This window comes from Aplidium turbinatum, chromosome 2 (assembly GCF_918807975.1).
Source record: "Aplidium turbinatum chromosome 2, kaAplTurb1.1, whole genome shotgun sequence".
Lineage (NCBI taxonomy): Eukaryota > Metazoa > Chordata > Ascidiacea > Aplousobranchia > Polyclinidae > Aplidium > Aplidium turbinatum.
Window position 1 is genome coordinate 24,162,702 of NC_137473.1, and position 24,173 is coordinate 24,186,874.

At 37.2% G+C, this 24,173-nt stretch overlaps 1 protein-coding gene across 2 annotated transcripts in view; it reads right to left on the reverse strand.

The window, feature by feature from the left end:
• LOC145764573 (transketolase-like) overlaps window positions 1-24,173 on the reverse strand; it is a 90,864-nt gene that overhangs the window by 25,772 nt on the left and 40,919 nt on the right. For both annotated transcript variants that reach the window (XM_082576200.1, XM_082576199.1), the window contains exon 5: window positions 7,998-8,095. In XM_082576200.1, coding sequence (XP_082432326.1) covers window positions 7,998-8,095 — 98 coding nt within the window. The remainder of the gene's footprint in view (window positions 1-7,997; window positions 8,096-24,173) is intronic.

The following is a 24,173-nucleotide window of genomic DNA, read 5'->3' on the forward strand; positions in this document are numbered from 1 at the left end:
GGTGATCGCGCGTCTTGGAATTGACAGATGACCACACTAATGCGTTCAATTTCGGTAATTTTTTACCGATACTCTTCTATCTAGGTAACGTCAGGCTTGACAGAACCGTCATCGGTTAATCCGGATCTTCGCCTAATCCGGACGGAATCGCCGGTCAAATCGAATCCGGATTAACCGAGTTCTACTGTAGTTGAATAACAAAATTTGACATACCGTAGTCGGTACGTTGAGTGCATTGACACCCAAAAGTGAATATTTGCTGAGACCTTTGGGTGTTTCGTTTTTAACAAGTTAAGAAGTGCGGTTTGCCGCATCAGCTATCATTTCTGTAAACTCTTCCGTAACACGCAGGAGCAGTTTCTTCAAGTAAATTTCAAAAAAGAATCTATTATCCAGTCTTGTTCTTTGGACGGCGCCAGGATGTTGCTATAGTAGTGCTCAAACTTTTTGCTAAACTGCTGAAGGTGTCCAAGTATGGTACAGGGCTTGAAATTCACGGCGGACATGTCCGCCGTCACAGCATGTGATGTCCGCGGGAAGTACCATCTAGATCGGTTATATTTGTCCGCCGAAAAATAACACAGGAGCGATACAAATCGTCATTGCATAGCACGAACAATTGTTGCGAGAATTTAATTCCCCGTGCATTCTAGCGCGCATCTAGAAAATGTGAATACTGTATCCCTTAGCTTCCATTCAAGCAGGAAAACTTTCGATTTTTATTTTGCTTCAACTATTGATGACATTCTTCTTCTTGCTGACATTGAATTTGCGTAACAAAGGTGAATTCTTCGCTAAGAATCGATGGGAGTAGCCTACTGGTACTTCTATACTAATCACGCGCAACTTATTTCAAGTCTTACGTCACAATGTCTGGCTTTGATCTCCGAGTAACATAGATAAAGCAAGGTCGGTTACAAAATTAGATTTATAGGCTACTAGTAGGCTATTACTGCAAGATGCAGCAAAATTTGTTAAGTTTTGGTATTACAGTAAGAAAGAAAAGGCCCTGGAAAAATTCACTTTCGCTCACATGACACGCAAAAATAAACCTGAAGAAAAAAGCCTGTGAAACTTTGCACAGTAGAAAATAGTAGCGTTAGTGTAGAAGTTTTCCGACTCGTGCCCAGAGCATTGTGACGCAAGAAGCCACACGATCTCGTTCGGTGGAAGTTATTCAGTTGTGCGCGACTGCGCACATTAAGCAGCTACATGGCGCCTTGACTCTTCAAGCGCACGTCGTTGTGCTGATGATAGCCTTTCAGAGTGACTTTGCTAAAATTTTAAAAAGCCTTCTAAACCATAGCTATAGTTCTCAAATGGCGAAGAATTATCAAGATAAAGTTATTAAGTATGACGATCGACGCTAAAACTGGTGTGTCCGCCGTGAGACTTAATTTGTCCGCCGAGATAGCTGCTCAGACCGGACACGTATGTCCGCCGTCGGCAAAAACGAATTTCGAGGCCTGATGGTATTTTGCATACACACATCTCTGTCGACAAGGTATTGTAGTAGTTAAGAAAAGGAAACATGTCAAACTCATTTCGTTTCACATAACTTTGCCACAGGGTAAGTTTTTTTGTAGAAAGCGGTAATTTTAGCAGTGTGATCAATAATTGTAAAGCCAAAACCCTGCATGGATTGATTCAAACATTGTCGGCCAAGTAAGCCACATTTGCAATGAACTTTTCCTGACCAAACCGTTCAGCCAAGGCCGAATGATCCTGTTTGTTTACAAAAATAACAATTTCATTTTGCAGTTCATCAACGCGCTTGAGTACTCGACCATGTGACAACCAACGCACTTCTGTATCATGCAATAGCAACCCTGTGTGATCAGCACCCATCTCATCAAACAAACAAGAAAATAAATTACACATTTCAACACAGAATTCAAACTATCATTCAGTTCCCCAGATAAATTATTGGCGACCAGTGCTTGTCTGTGCAAAAAACAATACGTCCATTTTGCATTTGGTGCTTTGTCCAGAATTTTTTTTACCACTCCCGAATTGATGCCAGTACATGCTGCCACACCATCGGTACATACTCCAGCACATTTTTCCCAGGATATAGAATTACCGTTAAAAAACTTATCAAGACTTTTGAATATATCTTCATTCTTCGCCTATAGTATGCAACTGCAGTGATTTGTAAAATAGAAGCTCTTCTAATACTTCTCCTTCATTGGTATATCAAATACAGAAATTTGAGGCAGGCCGGCAACATCAGTAGACTTATCTAATTGAATTGCATAATGCATACCATGCAGAAGCATTTACTTGAATTACATTGTGGTTAAGACCGTCATTGGACACAGGGCCGTAGCCAGACCGCAGAGCAGGGGGGGGCAACTTTTTGTTAGGGGGGTCAGAAAAAATTTAAATGATTTTGGCATTTTAACCTCTTAAATACCGGTATCCACAAAAATTGCAATAGATCAGATTAGTGTTAAGACCAACACTGGTCTCTTATTTTATCCGCTAGTTAAATCACGGCAACCATATTACAATGACCAACATAACACAGCAATTATTGACTTGTTGTATAAATAGCGGTACTTGTTATGAGCAAAAACTTTAACTGGCTCGAAGAAGCTAGTGCCGAGAGATTTTGATATATATGATTACATTCCGCCTATACACCCGTGAGCTAGTCTATTGCAATTGCAGTCGTGGATGTCTGGATGCAAACCATCTCACAAACAAGTCTAAATCGATAGATTTCGATACAGAATGTTCAAAGGCCATAAGCACCAAGTTTGCCTGTCTTGGTTGTAACATGCTCCGTCTAGTGCAGCGGTTCTCAACCCGTGGGCCATGGCTCACTAGTGGGTCATGGCTCACTAGTGGGCCATGGAAAGATTTTGAGGTGGGCCACAAACCTATTTAAAAATTTGTCAGAGTTAGTGAAAAATTTAGTTTCATTTGTGTTACTATTGTTAATTTTACACTTGTGTGTTTTGTTTAGTTGTTTTGATTGTAGCAACAAGGAATCGCGATTGATGCTGCTGTAATTTGCTGCAGAATGGTAATTTTCATTATAATTATTGAAATAATAATTTTGGTGGAGTGGTGCGATCAATGCCATCTGTTGCATAATATACGAACGCTGATTTTAAGCAACTGCAACAGTGTGGTTCTTATAGGGAGCCACTTGGCTCCTTAAGGAGAAATTTTTAAACTTAAAGGGAGGTATAATCGTGTTGAAAGGAATTGGGAAAAAATGTAAATCAAATGTAAATTTATCTCAATAATCTATTGAAATGCAAAGAAATTTATTTTCACACGAGTCAGTTCAATCATAGGCCTATATAGCTAAAAATCGATTTCAATCAGCTAGAAGCTAGATCATCTTCAGTTAAGCTTATTCAAATGGATAATTAAGCTTAACTGAAAATGATCTAGCTTCTAGCTGATCGAAATCGATTTTTAGCTATATAATTGAACTGACTCGTGTAAAAATGAGTTTGTTTGCATTACAAGACATGTAACCGAGTCGTTCATATCAAGCATTGTTGTGGGTTTGACACCTGTCAGAAGATACTTCATTTTCTTGATAATCTATTGAAATGGTTAATTTATTTATGACTGAGCACAAAGTTTTATATCAACGTCGAGCTTTTACAACACTTTATGATGTAATATAGACCACTTTGTGATTACTATCAAGTCGTAGCCTAACTGAAAGCAGTAGCCTACTGAAATTTGTGCAGATCTGTTTTTAGTATTTATTTGTGAATTGTGGGGAGAAATTGACAATAGTTGTGTCTAGTCTTTCAAAGAAGGAATACGGCATTAATGTTGAGAACCACTGTAACTACAAGTTGGTCAATAACGTTCAGGAGCAGTGGAGCACGCATCTCATTGATGCACGGTATAATCTGTTTTAGAACATTTTCTGCTGTTTTTTTGTTTTTAATCTATTTTGCAGTTTTTTTCTTGCATAAACAATTAATGGGCCATAAGAATTTTTGTGCAACAAAAATGGGCCACGAAAGAAAAAAGGTTGAAAACCACTGGTCTAGTGGGAGCGTCAACCCTTGTTAACACTGAGAATCCACACTCACAAAGGCAGTGCTAGATCTAAATGTAGCAATATTTGCTGCAAGGTTGAACACTTCACAGATCAGAAAACTAGAAACAAAATTTATTTACACTGATTGGATTGAAGAGAAAAAATAAACACTGCTTAAAAGATTACGGGTTTATATTTTGTATGCGTTGTCTTCAAAAACCACTTGCTTTACCACTGCACATTTAGCGATTTATCACTGCACAAATTTCGTTTATCACTGCACAAATTGGTTATCACTGACCCTAAGAATTAGGTATGGTACCGAAAATAGCGACAGCTGATATCAAATAGCCTAATTTGTACCAGTTTGTAGGTCTGCTGGAAAACTTATCCCTCTTTGCTAGGTTATCATCCTTTCCCACAACATTTTTATTTTGCAGTTTTTGACAATTTTTCTACCAACCTAACACGTGTTGGCCTTGGTTGAATGGAACATGTTGAGGTTGCCAAAGGAGGGGGGAAGGGGGGGGGGGGCGAAATTGTTTAATCATCTTAGCTGTTAACTAAACAAAACAATTGTAGATAAATTGGGCCTAGGTCGGAGCTCTGCAACGGAAAAGATGGGCAAAATCATTGTAATTGTAGCTGTTACTCGAAAATGTTGGGATTTTACCAGGGAGGACAGGCCCACCCTTGTCCCCGGCTGGCTACGGGCCTGATTGGACATATCTTCAATTCTACATTTTACTGATGCAGCTGATAGTGAATTTAAATCCAATTTTTTGCTCTCTTTTTCTCCAATCATGATTTTCACAACTTCTTTCGTTACTGGCATCAGCAACCTTTCTCCAGTTGTAATTGCATGGGCATTCTTTTACTTTGCAATCTGATAAGACATACGAAGAATACAAAGCAGCTTTATTTACTGCAGTAAATGCTTTCATCACAGTTGCTTGTGATGCAAGAGATTGCAATTTATGTTCAAAAACTCAGATGGTTTATTCACACAGCCTGGATGATTTTTTTTCTAAATGACGTTTAAGTTTATTTTTCTTCATCGATTCTTCTGCTAGAACTTTAAGACAGATTACATACGGTACTTTGGTTTGCCATTAAATTCAGTGAAACCAAGTTGTAAAAAAGCCTTGTCATATGATCTTTTTCTGGTATTTTTGCTGCCATTTTTGTATAATATTTACATTATTTGGCTATACTTTCTAACTACAAATTACCATTAGGCTACTAGCTGCAAAGCAAGCTGTAAACAACCGGTGAAATGTCTGCACACTACACCTGCATAAATAACTATTTGCTCGTTCTGGAGTCACCTTGAATAATAAAAAGTTAGTCTAAACTAGCACTGTGAATGCTTTTGCTCTGTCCTACTTGTTGCAACTATTCAGTTGTTGATTATTGCACCACAATGGTTTATTGTGACACGAGGTAACAAGCTGTACTCCAAAACAAAGGCAAAGGTTGCGAACTAAAACAAAAACGTATCAGACTTTTTTTGGTAATAAATTGAATATGGTGAGTTATGGCAACCCCACTTGGGGTCGCGAGCCACAGGTGTGTGAAGTAATATTCCGGGACCACAAAGTAGTTTTGAAAAAATGCTGCAAGTTTTTCTTAAACAGACATTTGGACATGATTGCTATATCCAAACTAACTAACTCCATCTTTTCTTTGTCTTGCGCAAGACAGTCGCTTTTTCCCGTCATCTTCATTATGGCAATTTTCCCGTCATCATTATGGCAAAAAAATCACAAGGGGACCATTATACAATTTGTTGAAAAAGCTTGAGCACAACTGGTCTAGTCCTACATGATAGGCTCTTAGTACCTAGTAGATGGAATGGCCCGTTTCGGAAAGTCCAATTCGGAGAAATTCTGATTTAAAGACAGCCTTTTTCGGAGATTTTTTGAAAATCCAACTTGTTCGACTTCTGTTTATTTAGAGAATTTTGTATTTTATTCCACATTATCGTTTCTTTCGCATTCCGACAAAGAAAAATAAATTGAATTGAAATTTAGCGAAAAATAAAAAGCGAATTAAATTTATTTTTGAACTATATATTAAATTTAAATGGTTGCTTACATAAAATTGACATGTATCCTGCGACGCCGTTATCAGAAGTTCTTTGACTGTTTTGAGTTACAGCATCTTTTTGTGAAAAAGAATGTTTTGATGTAAAACAAATATTTTGAACAGTCTGTTCAAAATACAGGTCCACGTCTTTTAGGCGCAAACAGTTAGGCGCCGGTCAAATAGGCGTGCACTGTGGCGTCTGGATATTTAGGTGCGGAGCACTGTGGCACCCGTTCATTTAGGTGCTATTCCCAGTAAAGTCTGCAGATTGTATCAGTTTGGCAGGTAGGGCAATGCTTTTCACACAAAATGTTATATTGAACAGAAAAATTTGTTGTTTTGTTAATGCGCGTGTGGAAATGAGGTGCGAGACAACGCTCTACTACTCTTGATATCAGCACATCTCCACAGGACATTTGCTATGCATCCTGAACACAGGTAGCAGCCAGATCGAACCTTACTTAATCTGTTATCTTTCGCAATTACTTCTACTCGGGATGGATTGGTCGTGTGGCGAGTACGTATGAAACGACGGTCTACTACATGAATACATTTCTATAGGGCGTATGAACCCTGGCTACAAGTTGCAAGCATAATGGTGCGACTTTGCTCGTTATTAAACCTAGTCGGGGTTTTAAAACTAAGTTACTCTTCACTCAAGCCTACCACCTGCTTGAATATAGGCTACGGTATATCTTTTACTGATGTTTAGTGTAGTTATTATTTGACTCACTAAAAGTGAACTCAGTCATGTTCGGAAACTTGAATAATTTATTGATAAAGCTTTCGCCGACGCAAACCTGGACTAACAACAAATAAATGCCGAACAAGCGCATTAAAATACAATATATTTTTCTGTTCAATATAACATTTTGTGTGAAAAGCATTCCCGGTTTAAGCAGCTTCACTCACGGAAGCCATGACATATTTTTCTGGTCAATACAACATTTTGTGTGAAAATCATTGCCCTCCCTGCCAAGCTGATACAATCTGCAGACTTAACTGGGAATAGCACCTAAATGAACGGGTGCCACAGTGCTCCGCACCTAAATATCCAGACGCCACAGTGTGCGCACCTATTTGACCGGCGCCTAACTGTCTGCGCCTAAAAAACTTGCTCCCCAAAATACTAACTTACAGGCTGAAGGCACTCAAAAGCAGACACTGGATGAGATATATTTGAAATATCATAATATGAAATCAACAAATAGCTTATTTAAAAATAAATGACATGACAAATGACATAAACATGACGCAAAGGTGGATGAAACAATATCGATTCTATTGTAAGCTAATTCCTTTCAATATACAATATATATTTCGCTGTGATTTTACAAAATTCTCCGAAAAGGGTTCCTCCGAAAAAGGCTGTCTCCGAATAGGGAATTCTCCGAATCGGACTCTCCGAATCGGATTCTCCGAATAGTAGCAGACCCCTTAATAGATAGAGCAATAGTCGAATGATTTCTGCTTTGATTTTTTCACTCATTGTTTCCATGAAAAAGATTCAAAAAACGAATCATTTGTTTCAGTTTAAATTGGAAAGTAACAAGTAGTAGGAGTGCGACTGAAAGTGGTGTAGCGCTTCTCCGATACATTTAAAAAATATTAGTGATGCTACTCAAACAAAAATGTAGCACGCTACACCTTTGTTGACTGGTATATAATACAACAATTAAACTAAAGCTAACAAGTAACTTCTATCATGTTACTGTATAGTTTTTTTAACGTTGCAGCTTTGATCTAGCAGTTAGTAAAAAACAATAACAAAAAAAACTATTAACTTTTTAAGTCAATGGGCTGAGGTAGTGAGGTGCATTTCGAAATTCTTTGGTGTACTGTAGTCCAAAAAATTTTGAAAACCACCAGTCTACATTACGCAATAAAGTACCTAGCTTTGTCAACATATTTCCCTGCATAAGCCATCCCAACCGCCATGCTGATGCCTTGGCCCAGTGAGCCAGTTGCTACATCAATAAAATCGATTCTCTGAAATTGAAATAAAAACATTGATAGCTTTATACAACAGTCGATCAACAGAAGGCATTGATGCAATGACCCATCTGCCAGTGGCTGGTTTTTGAGAGCATCTACAATTCTACATTCTACAGTGAAGAAAACAAATGTGATAATGTCCAACCTTAATCCTAAACAACTACCTTAACTGAACCCCTTACTGTCTCCAAACCTAATAAGGCATGTTAATAGAAAGTTATAATATCGTATTTAATGACCCATGTGAATATTTTTCATGACACAAGAGAAAAGGTCTGGAAAGGGTTATTATTCAGTATCATCAAACCCTTGTAGCCAATAGTCTCAGAAATTTGTGACTTTGAGTTCATGTAAAATATAATATATAATTATAATTATAGAATATAAGTAAAATATGTAAAATATAGCAGTCAAAAAAAGAGTACAAAAATTTGGACAAATCTTTAATTTACTAAAAAGTTATGGAACTTTTAAATTCGACCATTTGGTGGAGTTTTCGAGGACTGCAAAATTGAAAAATGCATAAGAATGCTCTAGCTTAAGTAAAAATAAATGTAAAAACAGTAGGCTATGTAGTAGGGTGATTCATAAATTGAATTTTTTTTTAATTCGATGGGGCACCGTCTTGTATCGTGTCAATACCTGAAAAAATAATCCTGTCAAATTTTTAGAGCAATCAAAAGCATTTTTAAGGTTGCTACCGACTTTGAAAGCTGCACGTAATACACAAATGGGTCAATTCCATATCAACTTAACGTCAACGGGGTGTGCAAGCTCGACCCTCTTAGATTTTCTTGAAATTTACGCTAAAGTTTCATATTGATGTATAATGAACACAAAAAAAATTTCAGCTCATTATCTCAAGACGTTTTGAAATTACAGCCCTTCAAAGTCATCAAGGTCCCTCAAAATGCGTTCGCATGTAAATTTTCTTCCACGTTTGGGTCTTCATAACTTTTAATCTAAAGCATTTACAAAGCTGAAATTTGGTATTCTGATTAAGAAGCAGCCCTAGTTTTCATATCTACCACCAAAATTGCTAATTTCAAATTAGTTTTAGATATAGAACCTTTCAAAAATTGAAATTTTTTACATTTGAAAATTTTTATTAATTTTTGATGTCCGCTTTCTCCCAAACCAATAGTCATAGAACTACCATTTTGCATATCATTAATTTATACTAGTTGATAATTAACCCCCATGAGACTGACACCAAACAAATGTGAAATTATTGAAGTTTGGAGGGTGTAAAAATGGTTCGGGCTTCATTACTGAAAGGTTCTATATCTAAAACTAATTTGAAATTAGCAATTTTGGTGGTAGATATGAAAACTAGGGCTGCTTCTTAATCAAAATACCAAATTTCAGCTTTGTAAATGCTTTAGATTAAAAGTTATGAAGACCCAAATATAGAGGAAAATGTACATGCGAACGCATTTTGAGGGACCTTGGTGACTTTGAAGGGCTGTAATTTCTAAACGTCTTGAGACAATGAGCTGAAATTTTTTTTGTGTTCATTATACATCAATATGAAACTTTAGTGTGAATTTCAAGAAAATCTAAGAGGGTCGAGCTTGCACACCCTGTTGAGTTGACAGGGAAAATAACCCATGTGTGTATTATGTGCAGCTTTCAAAGTCGGTAGCAACCTTAAAAATGCTTTCGGTTATCACCCTACTATGTAGGCTATAACATGTTGCATATATATATAAATTTATTTTACAAACTGTCTAATTATCAAATTTAGGCTTACTTGAAAGTACTTGTAATGAAATGAAATAAAAATGTATTTTGAAATGTTTGCAGAATCTTACAAACTTACTCCAATCACGAACAAAGTTTCTTTCAAGAAGTGCTGTTTTACTGTTTTAGGTCTCTATACCTTTTAAAAATGTATTTTTGACCCTAAAAATATTAGGAAACATATAACATTAGATTCATTACATAGAATTTGTAGTTTTATTACGTAGACTTTGTAGAATTACACCCATTTTTAAATAAGCCATAGCATTTATATCCATTTTTCCGTTGTGCATACTTTTTAAAAACACTACCATTCTACCAAGTGGTTAAATTTTAGAGTGCCACAATTTTTTAGTAGATTAGATTTTTCTCAAATTTATTTTGGCAGCCTTTTTTTTAACCTATGTATCAACTTATACGATTAAAATCTCTTGTTTGCATATTGCGAAGGTCAGACGCTAACAAATGTCTACATTGTTTGACGGTATTTCTCCATGCCGCCCGGTTCAGAGGGTCAACCGAAACAAAATCTTCTAGTCGCAGATCTTTTCGAATGTTGTCGAGCCAACGTTTCTTTGGACGTTCTTAATGGTTATTCCCGTTAACGTAAAAAAACTGGAATTTCTTCGGTCACATGAGACATAGCTAATTTTGGTCTTTAACAGTGATGGCCAGACATCACTTGCATATAATAGAACACTCCTCACACACATATTACACACATGAACGCGACTACTGAAGGGAATATCCTTGTCTGTAAGGATAGCGATGAGCTCACAAAAATTCTTCCATGCCAATTGCATCCTCACTGCAGTGGCATCCATATCAGCTTCCTGATTGCCCAATCATGTCACCAAGATAGCAAAAGGCAGATACGATGTCAATTTTTGCACCATCAATTGTAAGCTTGTCAGAACGTCAGCAGTTGGCTCCGAAACTACCGATGCTTCATCAAGGTAGTTTTTGCATTTAAAGTTATAATCTTCCTTGAGAGAGCCACTCCCCCTGAACATTTGTGAATCCATTTCTTACAATGAGCACGGTAAATAGAGTTCCTGTCAAGGCTTCACCGACACACACATGGATATTTCCCTCTTTCCTTAAACTGGTATCATAGTTCTTACAACTTGAGGAGTGTGATCAACTGATCATAGTCTTCTTGACATTCATGTTAAGACCATAGGATTCAAACCTAGGTTTCCACACTGAGAACTTCTGGTCCAGTGATCCAACCCACTACCCAGCAAGATGCTCAGCAGCAATGACAAGGTCATCTGCATACAACATATCTTAAGGGCAACTACAACAGAAATCACTGGAGAGTGCCCCCATCACAACAACAAACTACAACTGAAACTGACTCAGTACTGATACTGACCCTTGATGAACCCACACCGATACTTGAAATTCTGAACTGAACTTTTCAATAACTCATTAACTCAAACACTAGATTTTGAGCACTCGTCCATGGGCCATGGCCCCTGGCCATGGCTCCAACAACTTTAATTAACTGCTTTTTAGTACCAACTATCGACATATCACATAGCCCACCGGCCACCATAGCACTCTTATTAGCAGCTAGCACTCGATCTAAAACCTTTTCCAGGTCAACAAAAATAGATCTCTTGCAACTGACGCAGAATAAAAATTGCATTATCAGTGATTCCACGTCATGGCATAAAAACAAACTGCATTGAAAAAATACCGGCTTGCTCACGAATGATAGGCTCAAACACCCTCTCAATAAGTTTAAGAACTTGATCATTTAACTCGAGACCTCTGTAATTTAATCTGTTAAGACTTAAAAGCACCACTTTTGCCTTTATAACAAGTGATGGTGTAAGAAAAGTTCCATTCATTTTAGGGTTGTAAAGGGGTGGAAAGTTTCCGGGAATTTCGGAAACTTTCCTGGAAACTTTCCAGGAATTTTGAAGGACCCGAAAATATTGGGAATATTGGGAATTTTCATTTGGCATTTATTATGTTTAAAACATCTGCTAAATATTTCATCAATTAGAAAAAAATTTCAAAAACCTATCTTAAGCATTTCTTTTTTTTTTTTAACTATTATAAAGACTAATTTGGTGTTAATTAAGAATGAGGCTTATGCATACTTTTTCAATATTAAAAAAAATACTGATCATATTCGGGAACACTCACACCAAGGTCCGCAATAGGCTCGCAAATGAAAAGGCGGAAAAACTAGTATCAGTCAGGTCAAACGGCGGGTCCACGTCTTTTAGGCGCTGACAGTTAGGCGCTGGTCTAATAGGCGCGCACACTGTGGCGTCTGGATATTTAGGTGCGGAGCACTGTGGCGCCCGGTCATTTAAGTGCTATTCCTAGTGAAGTCTGTAGATTGTATCAGCTTGGCAGGGAGGGGCGTAGGGCAATGCTTTTCACACAAAATATTATATTGAACAGGAAAATATATTGTTTTGCTAATGCGTGTGCGTTGTTGGTCATGGCTTCAGTGAGTGAAGCTGCTTACACCGGCAATGCTTTTTCACACAAAACGTTATATTATAATTTTAAGCAAAAAGTTTACGTAATTTAGCCTACAGTCTTTTTCATCGAGAAATTCCAAAGTAAGGGGTTGCCTAGTCAGTTTTGACTGCCAATTCCAATGAGTAAAAGAAAAAAAATCCACTGTGTCCCCATCTTTAACACTTTGCTCCTCAAAGGGAGGCCAGATTTGGCCCCCCCCTCATATTTCCTTTAATTATTTGAAGCACAGTAACGCCATGCACTTGGTTTTTCTTGACTTTTCCTAAAATTGCCAGGCGGATCTGATGATATTAAATTTGATGCTAAAAGTTGTGTAGTTTTCTTGTAAATTCAAGATTTTGGTGAATTTTTGCTATTTCTAGCTCACTTCCAGCAAAGCGTGAAATGGATTACATTGCGATGACAAGCCATAAGCTCATAATTGCTTCGTGCATCGATATGCGCGAGCAGAGAGAAGCATCCTCTTGCTTTCTTTTGTTTGGTTTGACCTCAATAATACAAAGCGCGTTATTTCTTATGCTACAAAGAAAAGCCAGTGATCGCAAAGCTGTTAATTAGAAACAATAATAGCAAACGTTTTTTGCGTTATCAGCTCTACAAAGAAGAATAGCAATCCACGATCAAAATAGTAGGCTATGGAGGCCACAAACTATTCAAAACAGTTGTTTCAAGCAGATAATATTCATTGACGAATAAAAAACGTTACAATAAGAAATCTTCTCTTGGATAAAGACACGAAAACCTGGTTTCGAAATAAACGTTCTATGGAAATGCTCTCATTGACAAAACTTGCAATTGAGGAAATGTATCACTGCAAATGCTTTTGGGAGAAGCCGGAGAAATGGCGTTTTTGCAAACAGTAATTGTGAGATACACTCAAAAGTATGAGATAGGCTCCATTTACACATATCAGCTAACTCGATGGCGTCCCTTCAATGCTTTATGTCGCCTACTTGTTGTTATGTCCTGTATTTTTGTTTCACAGTGCACTGTGTTTTGTTCCAAAAAGCGCAAAATAAAGATGATAATGCCTCATCTACATTACAAAATATTTTGTAATGTAGGCCTACAAACAAAATGTACAATGTACACAACGTACATTACAAAATATTTTGTACTGTAGACGAGGCATAAAGTTAGGCGTCACATAAGACAAACAACAAATCAGCTTTTTTCATCATTGATTCAACATCTGAATACGTTGCGCCAATATATAAGAGGCCGGCTATTGTGAAGACCCGCCATTTATAAACGATCCAATTATACCAAAAGTGGGAGAAACTAGTGGATCAAAGAATGAATAAACAATGCTGAGAAAACTAAATCTAAGTGACGAACAATACCGATGTCTTCATTTATCTTGGAAAAATGCTGCCTAAACTTATCAACAAAAAATACCGTAAATAACGGCAAGGATCCCGAAAGCAGAATTTGCTCGACTTTGGCATGAATTTAGTCAGACATCTACAGTAATAATTCCACACATACAATAAACGGGCTCTCAACTGCTGTAAGATACATAATAATCAACCTGGTTCTGGGCAATTTGTGTAACAGTTTAGGGGAAGACACTACTTGAAATGATGCACCACACAAAAGATTTTCAATGAAGACTGAGTCTAAAAACCGATGTGGATTGTGCTGCACAATAACTTCAAGTTTAGGACAGAAGAGGCAGAAAATATCACGATAAAAATAAAGACCTTGTGGGAAATTTTCGAGAATCATAACACGATGCAAATACCATAAACGCTTAGTTTGCATGCTGCTCTAAGCTGGCCGGCAACTACAAAGGTAGACAATAGCCTACAGGCAGTTTATAATTCGATAACAGCGCAATAAACATTATAAATACGTAAATCGACAATTTTCTTTTACAAACGTTTTACGTCTAATAGTAAATTTTCCCCCAACAATTTTTTGTGAAGCACTTGCAAACCACGGTTTTGTAAAATAATTCATCATTATTATTTTTTACTTCTCGGATATTGTAAAACGTCATCAGCAAAATCACAAAAAAAATTTCATTACTTCAATGTAGTAGGCCTAAGAATTTTTTATAGAATTGTAGCCGGTCGTTTCAACAAAGAAGCCATTTTTTAGTAATATAAAGTTATGGAAAATAATTTGCAATCCTGCAAATGGTTGGAAAGAATCTAGGAAATTTTCTCACAATCTGGCACAAAATGATTATGTTTATTGTATCTCTGTAAAATTTTTTACGACAAACTTTGAAGCTTCATTATAATCATTTTTATCTTTGAAGTCAAAAGTTATTTTTTTTTTTTTGGCCAGAAACATAATCACTGCCTTGCTGATGTTGTCGCTTTTACGCGTATTTTTAGTGCTTCAAACAATAAGGACCCAGTCAGCAATCCAGTCCTTTTACATTGATTCAACATTTGTAAACGTTAAATTTATGTAGATTTGCTGACTGTGGGTAATTTCACATTTCCTTTGTTTACGCATGTTCCTCAATTCGCTGTTGCATTATTTCGACGCTGGCGGACTAAAAATGTATTTTCAAATTGATTGACACAATCTTCAATAAAAAGTGAGCTTCGAACTTAGCTTTGTTGATGTAAATGCTGTATTTTTTGTTGATGTAATTTATGAGTCATGTTTATAAACACCCGTAAGCGAAATGACTTATGATGTGGCCTGCATGATATTTGTGATGCGACTTGACACAAATCCACAATTTCAAAAGCACCTAATTTGAACTTAGAAATTTCAGATAATTTCAACAACATGTTCAATTGTCTTCTCTCTACTAAAAATATTCATACTACAAACTCAATTGTAGACCTAAAATACACAAACGAAGATGTAAACAGCTATTCAAGCAGGCTAAGCTGTTACTTATGAAAAATTTGGTTCCATAAAACTAGAAGCTAGCCATGAGTTTCGGAATGCATTAGTTTAGGATAAAAATGTAAGACAACAAACGCAGTTTTGATTTTTTTTCAAATTCGTGTAACAATGTTACTCTGATTGTAACTATTTTAGAATCAGTGAGTAGCTTACAATAAGATTTGGTCGCAAGTCGTAAATTCTAATCAATGCAATGATTCGGCACACCGCACACACACTTCGTGCGTTCGATCGAGCTCTTTGTTATTTAGAAGTTTGCATGAAATCGGATTAGCACGGTAATTAAATAGCGGCAAGTTAAATCAAAATTGTCGTTTTTGGGTACCTTTGCAAAAATTGAAATATCAAGTTTAACATATAAAATTTTAAAATAATGACTTTTCAAACTTATAGACAAATGATTTGCTTTCACACCAGTGCAACTTCTGTTGAAGAAGCATCAGCGGATAACACGTAACAGCTGATTGAATTTGATCCAAAAACGGCCCCCCCTTGAGCAGTTAACTTCCAAAAAAACGTTGAAAAGCAAAGGGTTAAGAAGTCCTCATCTGATAACTGCACCGCCAAAATGTTTTTTTTTTAATTAGCCAAAAAAGGACAGGCAAAGACTATAGATCTGCCATCATTTACATTTTTTTGCTTGAAATAAGCTACCTTTTAACCTTGGACGTAGGGATACTTCCTTGGTCATCATGGCAAAAATCCCAAGGCGTGTGTATACGTTAGGGTGCCACAGGCGCCCTCATGTGGCCGAAATCACCTGAACTTTTTTTCTGGTGTGACATTTCACATATTAAGGCATTTTGCAAAGTTTGATTGAGATTGGACAAAAATTGGATGTGCAGATTGAAAACGAAAGTCTAAACCAGTGATTCTCAAACTGTGTGCCGCAACAGATTCTCAAGTGTGCCGCGAATCTTTTTGAAATTTTGGAAAAGAACTGTATAAATATTTAAAATAAGCCATTCAAACAAGCATGCGACTTAAAAGCGCTTTAACTCCTTCAATAGCTGATAAATAAGCACATGTGACGATGAAACCTATTATGGCATTGCCGATACAGCAGGGTAATTGCCACGTCACTATTGGGCTGCTGTGTTAGCTATTGCTAACATTACTTCCCACCATTTGGAAGCAATGAATCAAGCAATCTTTCTGCAGAAGAACAGCTCATTTGATTTACGAAACGACCCATTTTTCAAACGCTGTTTCCACAAAAAAACTTGGATGCGTTTTGGCTGTCTACTTCCAAATTCTATTTCATGATCCCGTGCAAAATTATATTGCCATTATATTGCCTATTGCCAAAATTATATTGCCATTGCATCTTCATGGCTATGTGAACATGGCTTTTCTGTTTTGACTGAAATTAAAAGCTGTAAACGAGAGAGACTGCTTGAAATTGACGATGAAATTCGGGTATATGTTTGTCAACTTCAGTCGAAGCTTATATTGGTATAAACAAGCACATCCATCGCATTGACACGTGAAAATAAATGTTTTTAAAGCAACTTTTCTTCTTTTGCAAGTGTGCCGTGTGCGTTTTATATTTTTTCTAATGTGCCACAAGCTGAAAAAGTTTGAGAACCACTGGTCTAAACTGAAATACAGTAAAACTAGGGGATTTCCCTAGTTTGAACATCAGTTTTTTTGCTATTTCTCATCTTTTTCTCAACATTGAAACAAGATTAATTCAAGAATTAGGTTAGGAGACCAGTGCCAGTATGTCAAGATCTCAATTGAGGTCAAGCATGACAGCTCCGCGCCTGTTACATCGATTCACCATCTTGCAACATTGAATCAACATAGCTGGCTTGACCTCACTCAGGGTCTTGGAATAATGGCTTTAGTACGGTATTTTTCCTTTCTGGCCTCGCGATGTAATGAAGAAGATGGTCAATTGAGGAAGATAAAGAATTTTTGTGGAGCATGCAAAGTACCAGAGAGGCGTCAATGGCAGGGAGAGACAATGCTTTGCGTAAGGTACGTTGAAACAAAAACATTCTAGAAAAGAAGCAGAAGTGCAAAGGAAAGAAAAAGAAATAAAACGTCAAGAGGCTGAATCCAACAGCAAAAGTAACATTTCACTTTCTTCTAGCGATGACACCAATGATGAAGTGACTGCAGTTAACACTGCCGAGCCTTCTACATCCACAAGAAGTAAAAGGAGTCACCGTCGAGTTGTAAAAACCGGTACCACAATATTTGTACCACACGACATTTTACGATCACCTGGTTTAGTGGCCACAAGTTTACAAAACAGAATAACACCAACTGCATTATCTGCAACATTACACTCGTTAATTAAGAGTTGTTCTGGTGAAACTATTCGCGTAAACTTAAACCACATGACGGCTCAAAGGTATAGAGTTGAAACGATTTTCAATATTTCTGAAGCGGTTAAAAAAGGTTGGGTACCTCCTGAAGTTGGAACCATTCATTGGGATGGTAAAATGATGGAGTCACTAACAAACCCTAATAAGCAAGTTGATAGGCTTCCGATATTACTATCAGGTATTGGAGGCTCAAAACTGCTTGGTGTTCCTTATTTGCCTGCACAAACATCCGATCCAAAAGGAAAGCAAATAGCCAATGCAAGCATGGAATTGTTAAACAATTGGAACTGTACTGTGTCTTGCTGCAATGGTGTTTGACACCACAAGTAGCAATACGGGCCACAAAACTGCGGCCTGTATCCAAATACAAGATCATCTTGGAAAAGGCTTACTTAGGGCAGCATGCAGGCATCATATTGGGGAGATAATAATGACGCATGTTTGGGAAGAACTCAAAATAGAAAGCAGCAGTGGACCCAACATTTCCATATTTCAACGCTTTAAAAGCAATTTTCAAACTCTTTCTGATAGCGCATCAGGTTGTTTTCATACATCAAAATCGTACGAGGAAATTGATCTGCTTGCCAGCAAGCGGGAAGAATTGTCTGAGCTGATAAATCAGATGAAGCTCCATCCAGAATCATCCAAATTTTTAAGAAGCGACTACTTAGAACTTTTGAATTTGTGTCAATTGTACTTGAACATTGAGCCACCTACCAGTAAGGATATGTCTCTCCAAAGATCTGATGCATTACACAGAGCCAGGTGGATGAGCAAACTTATATATTCACTGAAAATTGTGCTCTTACAAGACGAAATTCATAAATTGCCACAAAAAAATGCCATCATGAAAGCATCTCAACTCGAAAAGTTAAAGAGGTTTCTACAATTTACAGTTTATTTCTATGTATCATGGTGGTTTACATCCTCCATTAGCTGTGATGCTCCGCTGAATGACCTACAATTATTACAAGCATTGTCTGCATACAAAGAAATTGATTCAACAGTTTCTCAATGCGCACTCAAAGCTTTTAAGAAACATTTGTGGTATTTAACAGAGGAAATGATTTCATTATCACTGTTTAAGTGTTTAGTGCCAATATTTCTAATGCTGACAAGGATGCAATTTCTCAGAAATTGCAACAACAACAGAACAATAGTGGGATTTTCCTGAAAAGATTTGGAATTGGATTTGGAAAGCCAATTTTTCCAGATGTCACTGAACTTAGTGAAAATGCTTCCCTGCCTGATTTTGTCGGTCCCGATTCGTGGAACTTTTTTCATCTCATGAAGATAAACTCCTCATTCCTTTCTAAGTCATCTGATGAGTGGCATGAAGAACAATCATATGTTGAGGCGAAAAAGAAAGTTGATGCTTTCAGAGTCGTTAATGATGCCGCTAGCGTGGCATCAAGTTGGCCCATGACTTTTTGTCTACTTCAAACCTTGAAGAACGCTACCAAAACATTCTCCAAGTAGTCGAAAATGCGAAGAAGGTATTACTTAATCAACGTACTCGACAACTACAGTCTGAGGGCACATGGTTTTTAACCATGCAATTGTCAAAGTACAGACTGTAACACTCCATAAAGTATTGTCAGCTTACACAACGTTGCAATCAGCATTATTTGCAGCCTGTAATAGCATACCAGTAGCCTATTATGCTGCATTTTACTTTGTAATTAGATACTAGATAGTTGTGTGTTATTAATTGCCATTTTATCTTTCCATTTCACTATTATTGCAAGCGTTAAAATAAATGTAGGCCTCCAATCCCTCCATCAATTTTACGCTATTGTGATTTTGTTGTTAAGTAGTGGATGTCTGGACTCTAAGCATTGTGCTTTGTGTTTATCTTTCTGTGTTACGTTTTTACTGACTATGTGTAGTGCGTAAAGATCCAAATTTTTGATTTTGAGTCCAAGTTGATCTTCAAAGACCAAAAAGTTTTCAATAAACAAAAACAATTAGTTAATGATTTTACTTTTGATTCTTCAAATGCTGTAGTAATTTCATCTCAATAGGCATTTTCTTTACATGGATCCTTTTTTATAATGCATGAAACCTCATATTTTTAAGCATTTTTCATAAATTGTTGAACATATACAATTGACACATGGTCTGTACGATTGTAAATTAGTAAGTAAGTTCACCAGAAAGTGTTCGAAGTTCAAATACTCTGTAACTGAGAAGAAATGTCTGAGTTTTGATGACGTCCAAATTTTATCAAAACTTATTGAAATTTTTCACATATGCTTTTTTTACCAAGTGTCACATATAAAAAAAAGTTCAAGTGTATCAGACGCAATTTTAATTTTTGAGGGGCGCCTGTGGCATCCTAGTATACGTCCGTGGTCGCGAAAGAGTTAACTAAAAATGAACTCAATAATGTTCGGAAGCTTGAATAATTTATTGATAAAGCTTTCACCAGTGCAAACTTGGACTAAAAACAAACAAAACAATAATAAATCAATAAAACAACAATATATTTTTCTGTTCAATATAACATTTTGTGTGAAAAGCATTGCCGGTTTAAGCAGCTTCACACACGGCAGCCATGATATAATTTTCTGCCAAGCTGATACAATCTACAGACTTTACTAGGAATAGCACTTAAATGACCGGGCGCCAAATTGCTCCGCACCTAAATATCCAGACGCCACAGTGTGCGCGCCTATTAGACCAGCGCCTAACTGTCAGCGCCTAAAAGACTTGCTCCACAAACGGCATTGTTTGAGCCGAGTGAAGACAAGTCAACTCAAGTTGAAGTTGACTCTGAAGTCGATGACGCTGCCAGAACAGTCATTAAAACATCATCTGAAGAAGCCAAGCAGGAGGAGATGCTAACCGGCATGAACTTGAACAACGACTTTGTAACTGACTCAGTATTGTTTTTCTTTGTACAAAAACAGATTGGTGCTGATTCATTTTTGGAGTTATTAAACTAAACCATGTGTTTGTATGTTCTTAAGTACCATGTTAGTTATACAATATACATAGTACTTTTATTCTAAACAGTATAAGGCCATTATTTTCCTGTTTCAACATCAAATTAAGGTTGTTTTAAAAGTTTCCCAAAAAATCCACAAAATTCCCGTTAATTCCCAAAAGTTCCATGGAAAGTTTTGGCTCTGAAAATTCCCGGGAATTTTGCAACCCTAATTCATATGGCTATGATTCATTAGGAAAGTTCTAGTTCTTCTCGAATAATAGCAGTTCCAAACTCAGAGTATTAATTCTGCTGTACGATCACTACCGGTACCGCACCAGCTTTAATCATCTCGACCTGGATATTTTCTATGTTTCATGTGCTGTAGCACCTCTCCTAATCTCCTATCACAGGAGTGCGCAATGTGCGGCCCGCGAGCCAAATGCGGCCCGCAAAGAAAAATTGTGCAGCCCGCGAAGATGTGCCAATTTTGAATTGTGTGCGGCCCGCGAGCCAAATGCGGCCCGCAAAGAAAAATTGTGCGGCCCGCAAAGGTGTGGCAATTTTGAATTGTGTGCGGCCCGCGAAACGTGTTTATAATTTAGTTTAGTCTGATAGTCTACATGCGAACAATTCATTAGAGTGGATTATTGCAGGTTACATTTCGCACCTTCTGTTAACCATTTTAGAAATCTCCCACCAGCCATCGCTAATCTGATTGTATTTAATTATTTGGAACGTCAGTAGATCAGAGGCACAGAATTGCACAGGGAACAGCTCAAACTATAAAACCGTATTCTGACGGTAATTTTGTGAAGCAGTGTCTTACTGTCTTATCGATGTCGCAGAAGAAATGTGCCCTCAAATGAAGAGTGAGTTCGAGAAAATAAGTCTGTTACGGTGGACGATAGCGAGGCGTATCGATGATCTTGCTTGTGATATTAGTGACGCTCTCAGGGATAAGGTGAAGAACTTTGTTTCATGGAGTTTTGCGATCGATGAAAGTACAGACCAGAAGGACACAACACAGATGGCCATATATGTAAAAAGGAGTGGACAAAGACTTGAACAAAACAAAAGAGCTTCTGTCACTACAGTCAATGAAGCGCACGACAACTGGTGCTGACATCTTTACTGAAATAATTGATGCTTTTGAGAAGCTAGAACTGGACTTGTCCAGCTTATACGGAATCGGAACTGATGGTGCTTGATCCATGTCCGGAACTGGCATTGAATTCATAGGTCTCTTAAAGTCTGCCTTGAAGGAGAGAAAAATCGATAACATAGCAATTTTTCATTGTATTATTCACCAGCAAAATTTGTGAGCAAAATCCTTGAAGTTTAAACACGTCTTGAGCCCACGGTTAGGCTATTAAGGCAGTAATTTCATTCGAGCACGAGAGTTCAACCATCGTCAGTTTCAAAAGTTTCTGGATGGTCTCAACACGACACATAAAGATGTAGGCTACTGTACTTTTTCGAGTTGCGTTGGTTAAGAAAGGGATGCATGTTGCGACGATTTGACAAACTGTGGAAAGAAGTCGTGAATTTTTTGAAACTTAAAGGGTACCCAATAGCTGAAATGGAAGACAAAAAGTGGATATGCAATCTAGCTTTCTTGGTTGACATAACTACGCAACTGAATGATCTCAACACAAGACTGCAGCGAAAAAATCAGTGTATGCAAATCAAATGTATGGTCACATAAAAGGCTTTATAAACAAATTACGACTTTGGAAAGCCCATATACAGACATGTAATCTTTTCCTCTTTCCAACTTTGAGAGATTATGGAATGCATCCTGAGGAGAAAACTGAACTTGCGGACCAATTTGAAAAATTATTGTATGAATTTTTGGCTTGTTTCAAGGACTTCAAATCTTATTCTCTTCGCCATTCAACACAGACATTGACAAAGCACCAGCTGGTATCCAACGAACTGATTGATCTTCAAGAGAAAACGGATTTGAAAGCAAAGTATTTAAAAAATGAGTCTTGGCGATTCTTACCGAAAACTTCTCAACCAAGATGACATTCCACATTTGAAAAAATTCATGGCTTCAAAAATGGCTCTTTTTGGCTCAACGTATTTGTGCGAACAATTTTTTTCTAAAACAGAAGAAGTCGCCCGGAAAAGAATCCAGCTGCAAATTTCTTACTGAACCCGTTTAAAGTCAGTGTGACAATAAATTTGAATAGCAGTTTTCTTCAGAAATTTATGCGTCTTAACTTATTATTTCTTCAAAGAGATAAGGTCCCCTAATAATGCCATCAGAATAACAGAAAAACTAATTTTTTGTGCCTGCAACTACTAGTAGAAAGCATATGTTAAGTAAACAAGCGGCCCGCGGTTTCACCCACATATTTATATCTGGCCCTCCTGTAATAAAGGTTGCACACCCCTGTCCTATCATGTTCTTATCAATTAGCAGAGCAAGGCTAACTTTCGAACTAATTTTACTAAGTATACACATCAGGCTTATCTAAGTACATCAGCACTAGTGTAAAAGTTAAAAAAAAATATCAAAAAAACAGATGTCTTAAAAGTCGGAATGGCCCGTTTCGGTGAGTCCGATCAATGGGGGATTTTTTCAATTTTTTTTTTAATTATTGGGTAGGGGAGATGTGGGACCAATGACCCTTTTTGCACACTTTGGCCAAAATTTTTCAAAGCTTGACTCTCAGAATCACCAAAATCTCCAGAAAAGGTGTCAGCAAACCCATCTACCTACATGCCAAAAACTAAATGAATATCTCGAAGTTTTATTTTCCAAAACTGAAATTATAAAAAAATGAAAAAGTGGGTCATTGGTCCCACACACATGTGGGACCAATGACCCATCCTCGTGGGACCTTTGACCCACCCTTACAATCGAGTCGAAAACTACACAATACTTTCAGGTTTCATGTTTTTATTTTTGATTTTGCACAAAAAAAAATACAATCAAAACAATACGAAAAGTGAAATTTCAAGTCTAGCATCAGAAAAGTGTTCGTTTATGCACTGTCAAAACAAAGTTACAATGCACCATTAAATGTCATGGCGAGATGAATCTTCGCTGAACCGCATAACTCTAGAAAGCCTTTTGGTACGTGCTACCTGTGTAGGTTTGTCAAAAATGCACACAATTTCTGAGCACTTCACAAAGTCCTCATTATCAGGAAATACAAAAGCATTTTTAATTTTGACGCTCCCCTTCAAAAAAGAAATCTCAAAATCTCCATCCTAATCACTCATCAGGACCATTCAGCAACAGGCCAGCAAACCTCTTACATCTTCCTTCACTGGAATACACTTTCACAAGCGCATAGAAACCAGCTTCATCAATCTACTTTGGCGAAGTCGCCGTGTCATGACGTAACACTTTACTGACTAACAGCACAAAGTGTTTCTATCAATATTGTTTTCTTTGGCAGTCTTTCTTAAACTGACATCATGTTCTAATACTTCCTTCAAAGAATTGTTCAACACTTCTAGTGTAAACAAGGCATATTTATTTTTGCATAACTTAAAAGTAGGCATATTAAAGCTAAAAAAAAAAAAAAACATTGGGGGACCTTTGACCCACCTCATGGCAAGCATGGGTCAAAGGTCCCACATCTGCTCTATCTCGGCATTTATACAATGGTTAAAAAACTGGTGTAAATTTTTACAGGAAACCAATGCAGTTTTATCACCCAAT